This window comes from Tachyglossus aculeatus, chromosome 11, assembly GCF_015852505.1.
Source record: "Tachyglossus aculeatus isolate mTacAcu1 chromosome 11, mTacAcu1.pri, whole genome shotgun sequence".
Lineage (NCBI taxonomy): Eukaryota > Metazoa > Chordata > Mammalia > Monotremata > Tachyglossidae > Tachyglossus > Tachyglossus aculeatus.
Window position 1 is genome coordinate 60,076,537 of NC_052076.1, and position 20,428 is coordinate 60,096,964.

The 20,428-nt window shown below is 50.8% G+C and overlaps 1 protein-coding gene across 1 annotated transcript in view; it reads right to left on the minus strand.

Annotated features, from left to right (window-relative positions):
- Window positions 1–10,489: 10,489 nt before the first annotated feature.
- LRP3 (LDL receptor related protein 3) overlaps window positions 10,490–20,428 on the minus strand; it is a 38,555-nt gene continuing 28,616 nt past the window's right edge. Inside the window, exons 4-7 of the mRNA XM_038754339.1 lie at window positions 17,785–17,993; window positions 16,018–17,107; window positions 15,181–15,313; window positions 10,490–13,156 (exon numbers count right to left, since the gene is read on the minus strand). Coding sequence (XP_038610267.1) covers window positions 12,335–13,156; window positions 15,181–15,313; window positions 16,018–17,107; window positions 17,785–17,993 — 2,254 coding nt within the window. The 3' untranslated portion in view covers window positions 10,490–12,334. The remainder of the gene's footprint in view (window positions 13,157–15,180; window positions 15,314–16,017; window positions 17,108–17,784; window positions 17,994–20,428) is intronic.

Sequence of the window (20,428 nt, forward strand, 5' to 3'; positions counted from 1 at the left end):
TCACAGAAAGCTAACAAAAAACACAAAGTTAACACCCTCCTGGTGGATGAGAGATTTCTACTCCACTTAGAAAAAATAACCAAAAATCACATTTGCTTACTATGGAACTGTCTGACACAAGGCAGAAATTTCCAGGAAAAGAGAAAGACAGAGACAGAGAAAGACAGAGAACAGTCCAGGGACTGAGTGGTAAATGCGACAGTGCAGGAAGAGGCAACATGAAGTCGAAGGAATAGTCAGTCTATTCAGCCACCCCTGCACTCACTGATAAAATCTCACCACCAATAGCCTCACCTTCGAGAAACACATACACACACACCCACACACATACACCTCCGACTCCCTGGACAGGCCTGGCACAATTTCTAGTTTTTTGACTAAAGCTCAAACTAGAATAACTGTCTACTGGATCCATGGGGGAAAACCTTCCCTCCCCTGTCAGGGATCACAGTGGCAGGGGACCCCACTCTCTGGAAACTCAAGCAGCTGGCCATCACCCGGGCGGGCTGGCTGGAGAGCCTGGGGAAAATCTCTTACTTACAGAGCTGAAAAAGGTGTCAGAGTTGGGTAGCGACGACATTTCCTCCCTCTGCCTGCAGTTCCAGGATTGTTCTTGTGGAGATAGGGGAGAACTTTGCTTGAATTATTCAATAAATGAAAAGGCTGATCAAGATGGGTGGTCTTGACTACCCAAAGCCTGGATAATTACCCATCCCCCTCTCTCATGGTGCAGCATAGAGACAGCACCTGGGCCTGCTGATGGCAGACTGCTCGGCTGCCCGGTCCAGATGGAGAAGCAGCATGGCGTAGTGGAAAGAGCCCCGGCTGGACCTGGGAAACAGGTCATGGATTCTAGTCCTGGCTCCACCACTTGTCTGCTGTGTGCCCTTGGGCAAGTCACTTCACTGCTCTGTGCCGCAGTTACCTCATCTGTAAAATGGGGATTGAGACTGTGAACCCCACGAGGGATAGGGACTGTGTCCAACCCAATTTGCCTCAATCCACCCCAGTGCTAAGTACAGTGCTTAGTACGTAGTAAGCACTTAACAAATACCATCATTATTATTATCATATTATTATTATTATCATTATGGGCTCTGAGGAGGGTGCATAGCAACCTCTGGGGTATATGGGAAACCTCTGGCAAGACTCTTGTCCACCTCTGTCATATGCCCTTTAGACATCTGACTCCCCGCCCCCCACCCCCACCCCCGGATTCTTTTCAAATCCACCTCCCTTTCCAATTTCAGGAGACAGAGATCTCGTTCAAGATCTGGCCTTCCCACCAGGACTCCTGCCTCCAGATGACTCTCAATCTGGCATTTCGGGCTAATCACCAGAAGCGGTACTCAGGGTGTTGCTTCCAAAGAGAGGGCTCCAGACGCAGATCAGAGATGAGGATCAGACAGCAGCTGCCCTACCCAGTGCTTTATGGGCAGGGAATGAGTTTACCAACTCTGGTACAGTGTACTCTGCCAAGCGCTTAGTACAGTGGTGCTCAATAAATACCATGAATCGATTGACTCACGCAGGCTGGGCTTTCATTTCTGCTCTTCGGATTCAGTGATTCTGCGGCTTCCTGCTGCACTCTTGTCCACTTCCCTCTTTGTCCTAATTTCCCCACCCATTCTCTGCTCTCATGCAAGGGAAATGGACCTATTGGGTGGCCACTTTGGCGTCCGAAGGCAGAACGCTAACTTGAGCCATTCCTGCTGAAGCAATAGCCTGATAGACCCCTTCCAACCAGCACCAAGCCCATTGATATGGTTCTCCTCCTAGATGACATTACTCATAAATTCAAATTCAATTATAAATTCAGGTTTTCAGTCAGTGTGTGCACACAAATGCATGCCTACCCACATACAATCCCTCAATAGTTGTCCGCCCTTCTCAGATTCCATGCCAGTCTTTCAGTACCAGCCTCAAGAGAGCTGGACGAGAGACTCCCACAGCCTGCCGCTTGACTTAGTGGTACAGCACAGGCCTGGGAGTCAGAAGGACCTGAGTTCTAATCCTAACTTCACCACATGTCTGCTGCATGACCTTGGGCAAGTCACTTCACGTCTCTGTGCCTCAGTTTCGTCATCTGTAAAAAATGGGGATTAAGAGTGTGATCCCAATATGGGACAGGGACTATGTCCAACCTGTTTAACTTGCATCTACTCAGGTGCCTAGAACAGTGTATGGCAAAGACTAAGCCCTTAACAAGTACCATTATTATTATTACCTCAGCAGGGCGCAGGCGCACCTGTTCATTTGTTCATTCATTCAATCATATTTATTGAGCACTTACCGTGGGCACAGCACTGTATTAAGCGCTTGGGAGACTACAATACAACAATAAAGAGACACATACCCTGCCCACAAAGAGTTTACAGTGCCCCAGGTTACCAACAGGGTTGGTAACAGGGCTGAGCCAAATCACTTACTAAAGCAGCAGCACCATTCCGCCTCCAAGACTTTCCCAGGCAATCCTCCCTTCCGGGGATGCGTCTGCTTCTGAAGCATCCATCCGAGAGTATCTCTACTGCCAACGCTTCCCCTTCCTGAATCACTTCCTGCACTCTCAATCCCCAGGCCCCAAGGTGAGTGACTCATCTAACCAGGAGCTACCTTGTGCTTGCCCCTGATTAGCCATCTGCTGACCTTTTCAACCCTCCTCCTCCCTCCCCCTGGATTTCGCATGCCATCCTTATGACTCGCTGCCACCCCAACAGCCAGAGAGAGAGCAACGCTGCCCTGGCCTCTGATGGACCAGACTGCCGATCTCGCTGCCCTGGCCTCTGATGGACCAGACTGCCGATCCTCCCAGCCCAACTCTGGACTTGGAGTTGAAAGGCAGAGCCTTTCCACCTCACTCGCCTCCTGTCTCCTCCATTCATGCCCGTTCCCCCCAGCCAGGCCCATCTGCCTCTCCTGTTCTCCCCTTACCCTCCAAAGTGAACCGATGTACAGAAACAGCATGGCCTAGTGGATAGAGCGTGGTCCTGGAAGTCAGAAGGACCTGGGTTCTAATTCCAGCTCTGCCACTTGTCTGCTGTGTGACCTTGGGCAAGTCACTTCACTGTGCCTCATTCATTCAATGGCATTTACTGAGCACTTACTGCGTGCAGAGTACTGTACTAGGTGCTTGGGAGAGTACAATACGACAATATAGCAGACACAATCCCTGCACACAACAAGCTTTCCCCAGTTACTTCATCTGTAACATGGGGATTAACCGTGTCCAACCCAATTTACTTGTACCCACCCCAGAACAGTGCCTAGCACAGAGTAAGCATTAGACAAATACCACAATTATTACAATTATTATTAATGCACACAAATGGGCCCCATGTCAGCTGTTCAGCATCACCAGGTGGAGTGCCACCTTGGGTTGCTAAGCAGAGCCCGGCAACACGGAAGCCCCATCCTGCTTGCCCTGGTCGCCACCACTCATTTCCACTGTCAAGTCACTATGGTTCCACGACCTAAGCAGCAGATTGTGCTGGCCCCCCCGCCGTCCCCCGACTCATACAGGCAGGCTCTGCCGGCCTCCCTCCTTCATCTGGAACTAACAGGGTGACCCCTGCAAATAGCATGAAGCAGCATGGCCTAGTGGAAAGGGCACCAGGCATAGGAGTCAGAGGATCTGTGTTCCAATCCCGGCTCCACCACTTATCTGTGGTGTGACTTTGGGCAAGTCACTTAACTTCTCAGTGCCTCAGTTACCTCATCTGTAAAATGGAGATTAAGAATGTGAGCCCTATGGAGGGCAGGGACTGTGTCCAAACCCGATTATCTTGCATCTACCCCAGTGCTTAGTACAGTGCCCAGCACATGGAAAATGCTTAACAACTACCAAAAAAATACCACAGAGACCAAGGCTAGGTTGGCTTCCTGGGGCCCCTTTTATCTCCTCAGTGACTGCTGCTTGCCTCTGTTCCTCCTCCTCACCTGGATCCCATGGGTAGCTGCCCTATCCCCCACCTCCCACCCTCCGAGATTACCTCAGTGATTTACAGCAGCATAATCTCAGCTCTACTGGCCTGCCTCTTTCTTCATGGTGGCCATGGGGGCACAGGAGGACAATCCATCTTGGTTCATGGAGGAAGAGAGAAGGGTGAGATAGATAGCTGAAACAACCAATGCAGAAGAGAGATCTTGGAAAGAGAGGTGTGAGGAGAGGCCTAGAAGCCCCATTGAATGAAGAACAGGGCGGCACACCTGACGTTACTGAAAGTCAAGTAGGCCCTTTCCTGTCCTATCCTGAGAGAGTCTCCTGGGACCATATCTCCCCTCCCTACTCCTAAGGAGTAACAAGGGGCCAAAGCTGTCAGCTGCTGTCACCAGAGAAGCAGCATGGCCAAGTCTAAAGAGCACAGGCCTAGGAGTCAGAGGACTTGGGTTCTAATCCCGGCTCTGCCAGTTGCCTGCTGTATGATCTAGGGCAAATTACTTAACTTCTCTGAGTCTCAGTTTCCGCGCATATAAAATGGGCTGAAATGCCTATTCTCCCTCCCCTTCAGACTGTGAACCCTATTAGGGACAAGGACTATTTCCAACCTGACTTTTATCTACCTCACAGTGCTTCACAAATAGTACATGCTTCCCAAATGCCATTATTATTATTAGCTGTTGTTTGAGCTGCCAGGGAGCATAGGAGCTGAAGGCAGTCCAGTGAAAACCACCTCTTGTCATCAGCTGGTTGTGTCATCCCCTTCTTTCCATCAGTACCCAGGCATTGCAGGGACCTAGGCTATGTCAGGGCAGAGACAGACGCACTAGAAATCCCCTATCCACTGGCATTGGCCACCATGAAAGCCGAACTCCCTGCCCCTCAGGTCCCAGTGCCCATTTTTCATTCCTATTCCCAATCAAGCAGTCCAAGGCCCAGCCGCACTGAGCAGTAAGGGTTAAATAAAATAATAGTTTTTTAAAAAAACCCTGCACCCTCTTGGCTAGAGGGTGCTGGGGGGAGTCCCTGGAGCCTGCCTTGGAAGCAGAAGTGGACAAGGAATGACCCCCTCTGTAGGCTTTTCAAGATGCCCTCCTCTTGCATGTGTCCCACTGCATCCCATCGCTCTGCTCCCCAGTTCCCTCAGCAGCCTGGTTGCTGGCCTCTCTTTTTGTTCCTGATGATGCCATTTCCCAGTTTGAGGTTGCATTTGTTTCAACTTTACTACACTCCAACTCAGACCAAGAGCTGAGCTGCCCTTTTAACACCACAAGCTCAGGTGTCACTGCATGTGCGTGTGTGCTCTGCCTCAATCTCTCCCTCCCCTCTCGTATCTCTGAAAGGCCAAAATTCACTTGGAATTCACAAGTTTTGTTTTGTTGTCTGTCTCCCCCTTCTAGACTGTGAGCCTGTTGTTGGGTAGGGACCATTTCTATATGTTGCCAACTTATAATAATAATAATAATAATAATAATAATAATAATAATAATGGTATTTGTTAAGCACTTACTATGTGCAAAGCACTGTTCTAAGCACTGGGGGGGATACAAGGTGATCAGGTTGTCCCACATGGGGCTCACAGTCTTAATCCCCATTTTACAGATGAGGGAACTGAGGCACAGAGAAGTTGTGACTTGTCCTTCTAGACTGTGAGTCCGCTGTTGGGTAGGGACTGTCTCTATATGTCTCCATAGTAAGTGCTCAATAAATATGAATGAATGAATGAATGAACACAGCTGACAACTGGTGGAGCTGAGATTTGTACTTCCCAAGCGCTTAGTACAGTGCTCTGCACATAGTAAGCGCTCAATAAATACGATTGATTGATTGATTTGAACCCATGACCTCTGACTCCAAAGCCCGTACTCTTTCCACTGAGCCACGCTGCTTCTCAAGCGCTTAGCCCAGTGCTCCGCACAAAGTAAGCGCTCAATAAATACGATTGAATGAATGAATGAAAGAATTGCATAATTAACCTTCCCTGCAGAGCAGGAGAGGTTCTGAGACAATTTCTTGAAGTAATCTCTGCTCCTACAAGATCCAGTAGTCACAGGGCCCACAGTGATTTTCACCACTGTCAGCCAACTTTTTGCCTTCTGCCTTTGCCACAGTCAGTCTGTGCTTCCGAGGGCAAGGTGGCACTGGGATGAAGGAGCACAATATTCCAACCGCAAAGGGACCTGGGAACAGGAGCTGCGGCTTCTAGCAGACCAATCCCCGAGAGTCACTTTTCAAGAGGGAGGAGTGGCAAATCCAAGGAACTGCATTCAAATCCTTGGTCCGGGCCCTGCTGAGAGAGAAAGACAACACAGATTAACAGCTTGTCCTCAAACTCTCCCCTTAAGAGGACCAGAGAGTCATGGTTGGGGGGGGGGGGGGCAAAAGAATGGAGGAGGGAGAGAGAGAATATGTTAATATGTTTGGTTTTGTTCTCTGTCTCCCCCTTCTAGACTGTGAGCCCACTGTTGGGTAGGGACTGTCTCTATATGTTGCCAACTTGTACTTCCCAAGCGCTTAGTACAGTGCTCTACACACAGTAAGCGCTCAATAAATATGATTTTTTAAAAAAGGGGTGTCTAGTGGTGAAACTGAGGCAGATGAAAGCAAAATGTTTTACAAATGCTCAAGATGTCAGTGGCAGAGCTGGGGGTCACAGTCTAAGGTGTTGGGAGAATAGACATTCAATCCCCATTTTACAGATGAAGAAAAAGACAGAGACGTTAAGTGACTGGCCCAAAGTCACAGAGCAGACAAGTGCCAGGGCTGAGATTAGAACCCAGCTCCTCTGACTCTCAGGCCCATGCTCTTTCCACTAGGCCACACTGATACTATCGAATGGGAATAAAAACCCTTGAGCTCTTTCCCATGCACTCAACTAAAACCTCACTAGTTGACCAAAGGGCACTTGGAAAACCCCTAATGTGAGGTTTAAGGATTATCTGCTGCTTCAATTACAGTACATTTTGCAAACATACCGCAAGGGGCCAGGTGTGGGTACCAGAACACGATTTTCTAGTAACACCAGATTTTTCAAAAATAACTGTGGTGCTATTTGTTAAACGTTCACCATGGACAAGCCCTGTGTTACACGCTAGGGAAAAAAACAATATAATCAGATCCGACACTATTCCTGTCCCATATGAGCTTCCAAGTCTAAAGGAGAGAGAGAATAGGTATCTTATCCCCTTTTGAAACTGAAGCACTGAACAGTTAAGTGACCTCAAGAACCTCCACTCCCACATGGAATGTCACCTAAAAGCCAGGCCACATTATTGAAGGAACCCCTCATGTGAACAAACACAGCGTGGGAATGCACGCTAGACTTTCCTTGAACATGAGGTTTCAGCAGAGCACAACCTTCAAATTACAGGAGCACCAGGTGAGAAGCCAGACATTGCTGTTCCAAAGCCAGGAGGGGAGAGCATTTGAGAGGAACTCACGTAACTCTATTCCAGATGCACCTGCCCCCAGCACTCTGAAAACTGGTCACTTGGTAAAAAGCAAAAATCTTATAAAAGGTTTGGAATTCAGAGGCAGATTAACATCTTCTAGATGAAACGCAATGATCCAAATTAACATTTTCTACATAAAACCTTTAGGGCCCCAAAGCTTTCAGATATGTTGAGAGGGCATGAGAGAAGCTATGCTCTGTTAGTTGTGCTAAACAACGACCACCACGGTAGCTACTTCAATTGTGAAAAGCCGAAATTGCTTCCTCGTGAACTTGTCTCTTACTACATCTAAAAAAAATAGTGGTATTTGATTAACAATTATGTTCCATGCACTATATTAACCACCGGGGTGGTTACAATCTAATCACGTTGGACACAGTCCCTGGTCCACATGGGGCTCACAGTCTAAATAGAGGGGAAGACAGGAATTGAATCCCCTTTTGGCAAATGAGAAGCAGCAGCGTGGCTCAGTGGAAAGAGCATGGGCTTTGGAGTCAGAGTTCATGGGTTCAAATCCCGGCTCCGCCAATTGTCAGCTGTGTGACTTTGGGCAAGTCACTTAACTTCTCTGTGCCTCAGTTACCTCACCTGTAAAATGAGGATTAAGATTGTGAGCCCCCTGTGGGACAACCTGATCACCTTGTAACCTCCCCAGTGCTTAGAATAGTGCTTTGTACATAGTAAGTGCTTAATAAATGCCATCATTATTATTACCATTATTATTATTAAATGAGGAACCTGAAGCACAGAGAAGCTCAGTGATCTGCCCAAGATCACAAAGAGGCAAATGGCAGTCAGGGTTAGAACCCAGATCCTCTGACTCCCAGATTTGGGCTCTTTCCACCAAGTCATACTGCTTCTAATGGATTTTGTCTGGGCAGACAGGGAGTGGAGGGCAAGATGTTTCCTGGAGATTTGAAATAAAACTTGTAGCCAGAGCTTCTGTCTGGAAAGTCCTCAAATATGGCTAATGCCATTCGGGCTTTATTAATCAATCAATCAATCAATCGTATTTATTGAGCGCTTACTGTGTGCAGAGCACTGTACTAAGCGCTTGGGAAGTACAAGTTGGCAACATATAGAGACGGTCCCTACCCAACAGCAGGCTCACAGTCTAGAAGGGGGAGACAGAGAACAAAACCAAACATATTAACAAAATAAAAAATAGAATAGATATGTACAAGTAAAATAAATAGAGTAATAAATATGTACAAACATATATACATATATACAGGTGATGTGGGGAAGGGAAGGAGGTAAGGCGGCGGGGATGGAGAGGGCGAGGAGGGGGAGAAGAAGGAGGGAGCTCAGTCTGGGAAGGCCTCCTGGAAGAGGTGAGCTCTCAGTAGCACCTTGAAGGGTGGAAGAGAGCTAGCTTGGCTGATGTGGGGAGGGAGGGCATGAGAGAAATATTAGTCTGGAAATGAAATTCAACATGCATTTATCCTTTATCTTTCATTGGGTGCTATTAACCCTGAAATATCTAAATAATCATAAACTACATTTCTATGTAACTTAGAACCTAAGTCAAGGGAGATGAAAAAGATGTAGAATCACATATACTCATACCTGATAGTTTAGGGGTTAATGACCTATGGAAGGAATTTCAAGGCCACAAATGCTAAAAAAGACTAGTGCACTCTGGGAAAAACCCTTGTACTTGGCTAAATGATCCCTGGTCATGGAGGCAGCTGGAAGGTTAAAAAAAAACAACCCATGGGCCAATAAGTTTTTATTTCAACGGACAAGGCACTAAAGGCCCACTTGCACTTGGATTTGTAATAATAATAATAATGATGGCATTTATTAAGCACTTACTCTGTGCAAAGCACTGTTCTAAGTGCTGGGGAGGTTACAAGGGGATCAGGTTGTCCCACGGGGGGCTCCCAGTCTTAATCCCCATTTTACAGATGAGGTAACTGAGGCCCAGAAAAGTTAAGTGGCTTGCCCAAGGTCACACAGCAGACATGTGGTGGAGCCGGGATTCGAACCCCTGACCTCTGACTCCAAAGCCCGAGCTCTTTCCACTGAGCCACGCTGCTTCTCTCCATTCAACCCCACTCTCAAACCCACAGTACTTACCTACATATCCGTAATTGATTTTAATGTCTGTCTTCCCATGTAGACTGTAAACTTCCTGTGGGCAGGGAACGTATCTACCAACTCTTTTACTGTACTCCCCCAAGAGCTTAGTACAGTACTCTGTATACAATAAGCATTCAAAAAATGTGATTAATTGGTTCTGGGTCTAGAAAGAAATACCAATATCAATTAAATGTTAATGGGACCTTTGGAATCAAAAGAAGTTATATCCTATTTTGGGGGGGAATCCTTAGGGTAAAATGCTAAAAGTGTGTGCACAAAGCCTCACTTCTCTCTCTCCTCTCTCTCTCTCTTCTCTCTCTTCTCTCTCTCTCTCTCTCACACACACACACACACACACGGAAAACAAAACAATACTCTTGGTTGACACTCTCTCAAAACCCCAGCCCTTTCTGTTAGGAGGTAAATGTGCGCAAAGGTCCCAGAACATATGGAAAGGTCAAACTTCAGGAAGCAGCAGCACTCAAAGAGGGAAGAGGCCTCCTTAACCTTAAATCACGGCCTTTCTAGAACCTGCTCATAGCAGCCCAACCCCTTTCAGTTTTTTCAAACCTATGAGCAAAAAAGAACTTCTCCAAACTCCCTCGACTCTGCCTCTTGATCCCTTCCAAGAATCCCCCCTTTCGCCCTCTCTCCACAGACTATTCTCAGCCCCTAATTTGTTTTACACAAAGCTTAAGCTAGCGATGAGCCACCTGCCTCCGGCCCACGAGCTTGGGTTTGGAAACCCTGGAACGCCCTTAACTGCTATGGCTCCCAGAAGAAATATCGTCCAAAAGGGATCTGGCTGGGGCCAGCCCAGTTGGTTCCCAGGTCTGAGCTCCTGGAACCACTGGGTCTCTGACCCCAAAGCATTCATTCCCTCTAGCTCTCTAGGATCCTGGAGAGACTAGGCTGTCAGGCGAAAGCACAAAGCTCCAACCTGAGGAATTGCAGAGGTTCGAGGATTTCTGTGAGCCCAGAGGAGACCGAAGCAAATTAACAAAGAAGACTCAAATCTTTAAAAAAACAAAAAGGTTTACTGTAAAACAGAACAGCAAGTCAACCGCAGCAACAAGGTGGTGAAGATGATCCTAGAAGACAAGGGGAGGCAGGGTCAGTAATATGGCTGCAAACCTAAACCGGTACGAGTAGTCTCCAAGTAAACCATGGCTTTTCAGATATTCTAAAAAAAATCAAAGTGGCAAAAAAACGCAAAAAAACCAGCCACCCCAACACGCACCAGGCTCTCTCTGCATATAACAATATACAAACTTTGGTTGAAGAGCCACCCCCAGGACTGTTTGGTACCCGACTATGGCTCTAGAAGGAAACAAAAGAAAAATGGGGTCAAGGCTGATTGACTGATTGATTGATGGCAACTTAAAATGGAGCTCAGCTCCCCAGTGCTGGACCCAGTGAAACATCGGACACTATGTGGTTCGCTCCTCCTTCTGGGCTGTTCCACTGTAATGGTGACATTCCTTCCTGTTGTGAAGGGATACTCAGCACAGAGTTTACCTTCCTCAATGTTTCACCGCCCTGAGCTCTCTCCTCCAGAGTCAGATTACCTCAGAGGCTGCTCAAGCCTGAAGGGTATGATGCACTTTAGGCCGGGACCTACCCTTATAATTCAAACCCCTATCCCCCAGAAGTTCTTCCCCACAGGGCCACCCTGTGGCTTGGCATCATGGGAATTTGGCCTGCGGGGAGGAACCAGTTAAGCCCTGATCTCTCTCTTGGTGTTTCTGCCCCTTCAACCCTGAAGTCACTGAGCTTGGATCCAAGCTAGCCTTGATCCTTTAGCCATTCCCCCTCAACATGCCCCATGCCAATAGCCTACAGACATCCCTCTTTTCCCTCTTGCCTGAACTTCCACCCTGCAGGAGATGCCCAGAACGAATCTGTGGTCCTGGGCACAGCCTACACAGGCTGGGGACGAGTATTCCCACCCTGGGGCTTTGCCATGGGACAGCATCTGGCTTGCTTTGCCACCCCACTGTTCAGAAAGCTCGCCTCGAGCTGGCTGGCCACACCCTCTCCCAGGGCTTTCCTGCCTCACAAGGCCTAGGTTTCAACTGTTTTTTTCTCCTAATGGACGTCCGGCAGTAGGTTAAGCTTTAAGAGAAGAGAGAGATGGCCCAGAGTCAACCAATAGGTAGGGGTGAACCCTGAGACCAGCCCACCTGCTCAGAAAGCCAACCCAAGCGCCTCCTGTGCTATTCCCAAGCGAGCGTTCAGTCTACCAACCTAATGCCCTGCACAGGCCAGAACCTAGCCTGGCTCGAGCCACAGGACTGTGGGCCAACATCTCTCCCGGCAGCCACAGAAGGCCCTATACAGTCGGTCATCCCTGGATGTGACTGGGGCTTGGAGGGCCGGCAGATGACAGGGCCTTCCATGACCAGCTAACGGTGCAACAGCTAGCCACACCTGCCCAGGGCTCTGTGCCCCAGCCCCTTCCATCCCACTCCCCCCAACCCCCAAATTGAGGAGATACCACAGCAAACAGTTTCTCATCCCTCCAGTGGTGCTGAGCCCCTGGAAAGGCTCCTTCAGCATGAAGCTGCCTGACAAACTACAGAAATCACCACCTCCTAATCCCTGATTGCAAAATGAAGGCAAAGAATACATATAGGAGAGAGGAACCAGAAGGCACCTCAAGATCCTCTCTGAGACAATCACTTTCCACTCCCTCCAGGCCCCGGGTGGTCCCTCACAGAGTCCATTTGTCCTTCGCCCCAGGGTGGGTCCAGGCAGTGAGGACAGACCGTGTGCAGCTGGTCCATCAGACCTGGGTGAATTTCCCATCATTCTCCTGGGGACAGGATCGACCCACCGGGGAGGAGGGAGGCAAGTATCATCAGCAAACAAGTAGAGATTCATCATCGCTGGTGTTGGGGTCGGAGAGCGGGGAAGGGGCCTGGGGCATCAGCACTTGAACGGTGTGGCAGCAAGCTGTGTGGATGCCCAGAGGCTCCTCCTGACAGGACGGGGGGCAGCATGGGGGCAGACCCTCTGGGGGGAGGGAGACATTTGGGGGGCGGTCCGTGTGGGCTGGCTCCCACTTCTGAGAGGGCCGCCGGTCAGGCCCTTCGCCGCTCAGTGGGGCACATCGCAAGGAGCTGCCACTCCCCCCGACAATTCTCCTGGGGGTGGGGCCCCTCCCGTCCCGCAGCATCTCTGTCATGCTGTCAGACAAAGGATCCCTGAAGGTCTTTCCTGGCTCCCCTTTGCTGACAGGCCTGAGTTCACTCCTGGGGCCCTCCCCGGGGCCTGAAAACTTGTCCGCATGGCCAGGCTCCAGGCCACTGGCCGTACAGGTGACCACAGGCGCGTCCGATGGGGATGGTTCCAAGGAGGTCGTGTCTGGGGGCGGTAGGGCGGAGCCCGGGGACTGGGGCGGCCCCCCGGCCTGGGCATCTGCCTCCTCCTCCGGGCCACAGCCCTCGGGGGAGGCTGGGGGACTCGGCCTACCCCCATCGGTCTGCTGGATGATGCCGTCCCCCAGGATGGTCTGGGAGGGACGCGCGGGGGTCAGGAGAGGGATCTGCCCTCGTGCCCGGGGGCGGTGGAAGAATCTGTTCCAGAGGCGGCCCAGGCGCCGGCGGGAGGAGCTCCGGCGGGAGGAGTGCTGGCGCATTTGGCGTCTCATGGCCGACCGGATGTTCTGCAGCACCGACACCTGTAACGTACATGGAAGACACGGAGGGCGGCAAGTGACTCCTCCCAGGATCCCAGCACCCCAGCCCTGAGAAGCAGGTCCTCAGGATTCTGCCCTGGGGTTAGAAGATCTGCCCCTCACCAACCCTTTCATTCAATTATTCATTCATTAAATTGTATTTATTGAGCGCTTACTGTGTGCAAAGTCCACTGTATTAAGCACTTGGGAGAGTACAATATAATAATAAACAGACACATTCCCTGCCCACAACAAGCTTACAGTCTAGAAGGGGAGACAGACATTAATATGGATAAAGCAGTAAATATCAAATATGTACATAAGTGCTGTATGGGTTCAGAGGCAGCCTAGCCAGCCCCAACCAAACCAGCCCCACTCCCATCCTAAGGACAAACCTCTTTCCACTTCTCAGCTCTACTGGCCCACTGGGTCCACACAGGTCAGACCGAGTGAGGAGATGGCCGTCGTCCTGCTAGCGGGGCCCAGGTTGGCAATCAAACCGGACAAATCTAGTCCTAAATAAGCATTTTCCCAGCCTGAATTATCCACCCTGGCTCTCTGCAACAGGGGTGGTCAAAACGCAGTCTGTAGGCCAGAGCCAGCCAGCTCGTTTGAACCCTAGAAATGGATGCTCTTCTGCCCACAGCTACATCTGGCTCTGAGCTGGCCACGAATGCGATCCTAGAAGCACCCTGCTGCTCCCTAGGCCACGGACTGTGGGAACATGTGACTGCATCCACAGCAGGTTCAGGACCACAGGAGTAAGTCCAGTCAATTCTGCCTCTCTGAGCCCAGTTCCCCGTCCCCACCCCCGCCAATCACACTTCACCCCAACTGCTGGGAGGATTCCACGCCTGGTCCTCCATATGCTTCTAAATTTGAGCACCACCCAGGATTTCCCACCCCAGTGATCAAATTCACCAGATAATTGCCATCTCTCTTCATCCGTCTTGTCTGTTCAGACACAACTCCTACATGCCAGAGCTGGAAGATTCCTCTAGAGGTCATATGGTCCTGGGGGTCCCTCCCCCAGTAATGATTCTGTAGCCACTGTGAATGCCCTGGGGAGCTGGGGGGTGGGGCACCAACTATCCTTCAAGAATCCTTCCCCAATTAAGCCCTCTTTTCCCCAGCGCTCTCTCCCTTCTGAGTCATCTACGCACTTGGATCTGTGACCTTCAGACATTTGGTATTTGCCCTTCAGCATTTATATACATATCTATAAATTATACGTTATAACGTATGTATTTATATTAATGTTTGCCTCCCTATTAGACAGTAAGCTCATTGTGAGAAAGGAATGTGTCTACCATTTCTGTTGGACTGTACTCTTCCAAGCACTTAGTACAGTGCTCTACACATAATAAGTGTTCAATAAATATCACTAATTGGTTATCATTTCACTGCAAGTGTCTGGCAAATTCAGAGAGTGGATATGTGGGCTGGGAACCTCACCACTGCCTCCAACCCCCTGAATATCCTTCATGTTCAAAGAGGACACACATTCCTGATGGCAGGGACAAATACGGCTAAAAAGACCGAGCTGCCTGGCTTGGTCTCTTCAACGCTGGGCACATAAAGACTGTCTTTGCTCATGCTGCAGCATGTGCCCTTTACAACACCCGATGTTTCTGATTCCTCCCCTTCACCTCATGATCATTCCCCATTCCGCTCAAACCACTTCTTCTGGAAGGCCGGAGAGGGAAGGCGGTAAGAAGGGAGGAAAGAAAAGAACCCAGGTCCAGAGTGTCCAAGGGCTGTCTGCCCTATACTTGGGGGTGCCCACAATCAGAAGAGCACTGGTCTAGTCCATCCTGAAGCCATTGCCACCAGGTGGGCACTACCCCTACTAAACTTTCAGCCTAGAGTCAGTCAATTCCCACTGGTACACAGGCAGCAAGAAAGCTAAGATTAGGGCTGGTCTACTGCTCTAACCACTAGACTGCCCTCATTCTCTGTCTCCCAAGATTCCTCTCCCGCTCTTCCCAGGGACCTCTGGGGTTATCGGGAGAGCCTGGACCACTGACCTGTGATGCGTTGTATAGGGGGAAGTCCTCTACTGGGGGGATGAGCCCCTGAGCAATGAGCTGACCATAGGACGGGGGAGCCTCCCGGCGCACAAACTCGGCCTCCAGCCGCGTCATCTGGGTCTCAAATGCCCTGGAAACAAAGGAATCAGAGTCAAAAAGGCAGTCTGCCCACCCACTCACCCTCTGCAGCCCATCCTCCTCCTCTGCAGTTCAGGAAAGAGGATCCTGAGGGGCCTACAGTGCTGTCTGCCCAGCCCTGTCAGGGCATTCCAGGAGCTGCTGCTGCTCCCGCCATGTTTTTCCCTGCCCTGGGGAGCTGCCACAGCGAGGAACTAGTTGCCCTTTACTGTCTGGAGAAGGCAGGCCTTCCTTCCCTGGATAGCTCAGCCCTGCAGAAAGCTGATCAGAGAACTAGCAGGGCCTCCCAAGAGCAGTCCAGGAAAACTTCACCACAGATCCAGCCTTCCCTACAATTTTTTATGGTAATTTCAAAGGCCTTACTAGGTGCCAGGCACTGTACTGAGTGCTGGGGTGGATATAAGATAAGCCAGTTGGGCACAATTCATGTCCCATATGGGGCTCACAGTCTTAATCCCTGTATTACAGACGAGGTAACGAGGCCCAGAGAAGTGAAGTGTCTTGCCCAGGGTCACACAGCAGACAGGTGGCATAGCCGGGAATGGAACCCAGGTCCTTCTGACTCCCAGGCCTGTGGTCTATCCACTAGGCCACGCTGCTTCTCAGCATGAGAAGTGGGTGGCAGAGTGAGAGGTTGAGCCCACTGGCTGCCCTGGCAGGGCACGAAGGGGGTTGCGGGGGAGGGCAGGCGCTCACCGGTACTCCCGGGTGCGAAGCGAGTACAGCTTGAAGGCACAGCCCAAAGCGATGACCAGCAGCAGCCCACAGACCAGGCTCCCGATGAGGGCGGCTGTGATCACCTTACGGGGCACCACCACCAGGCAGTTGTGCTCGTCGCTGCCATCCTGGCAGTCCTCCTGCCCGTCGCAGCGCCAGGTCTCGAAGATGCACAGGTTGGTGCCACAGTGGAAATTGCCCGGCTGGCATGAGAAGCAGTTCTTCTCGTCCGAGCCGTCGGGGCAATTCTTTTGGTTGTTGCAGCGGTCCGGCAGGGCATAGCAGAGCCCGCTGTTGCCCTCGCACGGGTACTCACCCTTCCGGCAGGCCGGGCAGCCCTCTTCATCCTTGCCGCCGGGGCAGTGCCACCAGCCATCACAGCGCTGCCGCTCCGCGAAGCAGCCCTCGTCGCTCCCGCACGGCCGCTCCCAAGGCAAGCAGTAGCCCTTGACTTGGTAGGTGGCGTTGAACCCGTGGCCGGTGCTCTTGGCCCGGGCGTGGTAGACCACCGTCAGCTGGCCCCGGGGGGCCTCCACGCTGACCGGTCGGCGGTTGCTGCGGTAGGATAGGGTCTTCACCAGCCGGTCGCCCTGCTCCCCCAGCCCGTCGAACACCTGCACGTAGTCACTGTAGCCCAGCTGCAGGTCCAGCTGCAGCAGCACGTGGCGGGTGTCCTGGGTGTTCACGTACCAGGTGCAGTGGAGGTCGGCCTGGGAGTGGTCCCCCCGGAAGAGGTCGGGCGAGGCGAAGGAGCCGTAGAAGTTGCCCAGGTGCTTGCCGCACGAGAGGTCGGGGCAGCCCAGCTCGTCCGAACCATCCCCGCAGTCCCGGGCCGCGTCGCAGCGCCGCTCCAGGGGAAGGCACCGGGTGGTGGACAGGGCCGCGGGGCAGGGGAAGGTGCCTGTGGGGCACAGGCTTGGAGGCTGCTCCGTCGGGGGCGCCGTGCAGTTTCTTTCATCTGACTCATCCCCGCACTCGTCCACGGAGTTGCACCGCCATGGGCTGGGCACACACTTGCCGTTGGTGCAGTGGAACTCATCTGTCTGGCACACGGACTGGCCTGTTTTCCCTAGAGAGGGTGGGGGAGGAATGAGAGGTGGCTCTGCACCCTGGGCTCAGGAGGCAAGAACATCCCATGTAGGGCTGGAGGCTGGAAGGGAGACCAGAAGCATCGCTGCCCCCACCCCCCGACCCCAACTCGTTCTGACCAAGCCTTCTCAGGAGGAAGATCTCCGTTCTCCAAAAAAATAGGTGCAAGACTCGCTGAGAGGGGGGAAACAACAGAATAGAGCTGACTGGTGTCTGGCCCAGGTCCTTACCCTTGGTCATTTCCACGGGGACGTGAAATCAGACCAACAGTCTCTCTACACCTCTACCTGCCAACTAGGGGATTCGCTCTCCGAATGAGGGGAGGGGGGTGGGCCGGAGGTAGGACCATTTGGGGTAACTAGACAACAAGAGAAAGAGGCTGGGGCTTCTCATCCCTCAAAAGGCTATCAATCAATCAACCAATTGTATTTACTGAGCACTTGCAGTGTGCGGGGCACTGCGCTGTGCACTTGGGAGAGGCCAACAGAGGTGGTGGACATGATCCCTGCCTTCAAGTTTTCCTTGGCTCTCAGATTCAGGTTCAGCTGTTCTGCCTGGGCATTGATGGGAAAAGAACTGAGGAGACCTCTTGCAAGCCCTTCCTGTAGCTCTCCCAGCCACCCCGCTTACTTGGCTCAGGGCCCCAGGAGCCAGTACCTCTGATGTAAGACAAGCGGAAGCCCTGAGCCTGGCCCGAGCTGGAAGCATCTGAGTGGAAGAATATCCAGACGTGGTCACGGGAGGAGATGAAGACAGGAGGGACGGTGGAGCCGCACACACGGTAATCTTCCCGCCGGGCCGATGGGCCGATCATCAGCCAGTCCAGTGAGCACTTGTGGGAGTCCTCCAGGTCAAAGTTCTTAAAGCTGTCGGAAAGAAATTGCACCAAGTCATGGACAAGCTGGACCAGGCAGGAAGAACACATAAACACACACACACACTCTCTCGCTTTCTCTCTCTTCTCTCTCTCTCTCTCCCCATCAAAAAAATGGTCATTTTATATCTATCCCAGTGTTTAGCACAATGTTATGTCACATAATCAGCACTTCTTTTCTTTTTAAAAAAATGGTACTTGTTAAGTGCTTACTATGGGCCAGGCTCTGTACTAAGCAGTAGAGCAGATATAAGAAAAGTGGGTTAGACACAGTCCCTGTCCCACATAGGGTTCGCAGTCTTAGTCCCCATTTTACAGATGAGGTAACTGAAGCACAGAGAAGTAAAGTGACTTGCCTAAGGTCACACAGCAGAAAAGTGGTGGAGTCAGGATTAGAACCCAGGTCCTCTGACTCCCAGGCCCGGGTTCTTTCCACTAGACCACCCTGATGCTCAAAACACTTACTAAGTGTCACAATTAATTCATCAGAACAGATTACCATGCCCCTTCCCCACACATCCCTAGGAAGTTACCGGAGGTCCTGGCAGAAGACCTGGGTCATGGAAGTGGAATGAGTATGGAATGAGTCTTTTAGACTGTGAGCCCATTGTTGGGTAGGGACTGTCTCTATATGTTGCCTACTTGTACTTCCCAAGCACTTAGTACAGTGCTCTGCACACAGTAAGCGCTCAATAAATATGATTGATTGATTTATTGACAATATCTCCAAGGCCGAAAATGGGAGCCAATACTGTCAACTGCCTTGATAACTAAACCCTGTTATTGACAGCTCCCTATCACATGGGGGAACTTAACATACTTTCAGGACTTCCAGGAAATAGGCTCCCACATTGAAATGTCTCCTTAGATCTGCCTCTGTTGTAACGGGGATGCGATCCCAGCCTGATGCTCCTGCTTCTCCTCGCTGATTCCCAAACCAGCATGTAAGTTGGCCTCCCTGCCAGACTCCAAACACCTTACTTTACTTACAACATGCACAACTGTGGGGAGCAAAACAATAAGCCTCTGAATTTCACCCACTCTACAGAGCCAGATCTCACATGGGACAGAACAAGCTAAAGAGGTGGAAATAAAATCACAAGCAGATCCGAGTTCCTGAAATTGTCATGTGCCCTCAGCGTCGGGGAAAACAGACAAGAAAAATCTCTTAGGAGCAACAGAGAAAACACCCACTGGAAATGAGTCTAGGAAAAAGCTTTCCTGATAAGAGACGCATAACTCTTGTGCCCAAACCTAGTGGCAGGTAGGATGCAGCCTTTCCCTTAAGGAGAAAAGATTGTGCAGAAGAAAGAAGAGTCTTGGGGTTCCCACTTCGTTATCAACTAAACTGCTGTCATCACCCTGCCAAGGAGGTCTCAGTGTTGGGAAGCGCTAATGAACTCCTATCTGGCTTTCAGCAATTAAGGAGCAAACTCAGGCTGTTAAAGAGGCACAGAACAGGACACGGAGGTGAGAAAGGGTGTGTGTGTCTGTGTATGTGTTGGGGCGGGGGAGCTGTTCTTGAGACTTGTTCCTCTGGATGAGATGCAGCAATTATGGCACCAGCTCCTGTTTCCAGCTGCACAGAGGTGTTCCCAGCTCTGGAAAGCTGGACCAGTCATGGGGATGGTGGGGCAGGGGGGGTAAAGGTGGGTGTCTGTAAAGCTCAATGCTGAGTGAGAGTTGCACACTCTAACTGAATGGCTCTCAGAGTTCCCAAGGAGTGCAGCTGCCTGCTCTGGGCTCCAGAAGCTGCTACCCGGAGCCAGCCAGTCAAGAAGGAGCTTCTGGAGGGGGACACTTCACAACCAAAAACACTCCACATTTTCCCACCTTATAGCCAAACATAAGAAAGCAGGAGGCAGGCCACATTATGTCTGTTTATCCTATATGCAAAAAACCTACACTTATCCTACACAAACACACACATACACACAAAATCAAAATCCAACGCTTTCTCCTACCTTAGTGTGTGACACCACACTGATTTAATTTTTCAGCACAGATACAGGTGGTACTTAGGCTGCACAGTGTCACATTCATCCACAATTCAATCTCTTCACTCCAGGCAGTACAGTCTAAAGGCAGCCGCCATGATCCTTTTTTTTTTTTTTTGATTCAGTCCCCCGGAGGGACACAGGATGGAGACATTGACTATTCCAGAATTACTATTCAGCGGACGTCTAATTATACTGCATTAAGCACCACTCAGTGAGGCTGCTCGCTAATAGCAGCCTGTGTTCCCTAACACATCAAGGAACTGAACTAAAAAAGGGGTGATTCATTCCTGATTCTAGAGATTCTTAAACACCAGTTCCATTAAAACACAATTGCCTTCTGGACCCCAATTCACTGCATGAACACAGTGTCATCTGGATTCTCACTCACTCGGGCTAGAATCCTCTGGGCTTAGTGTGGGGAGAGGGG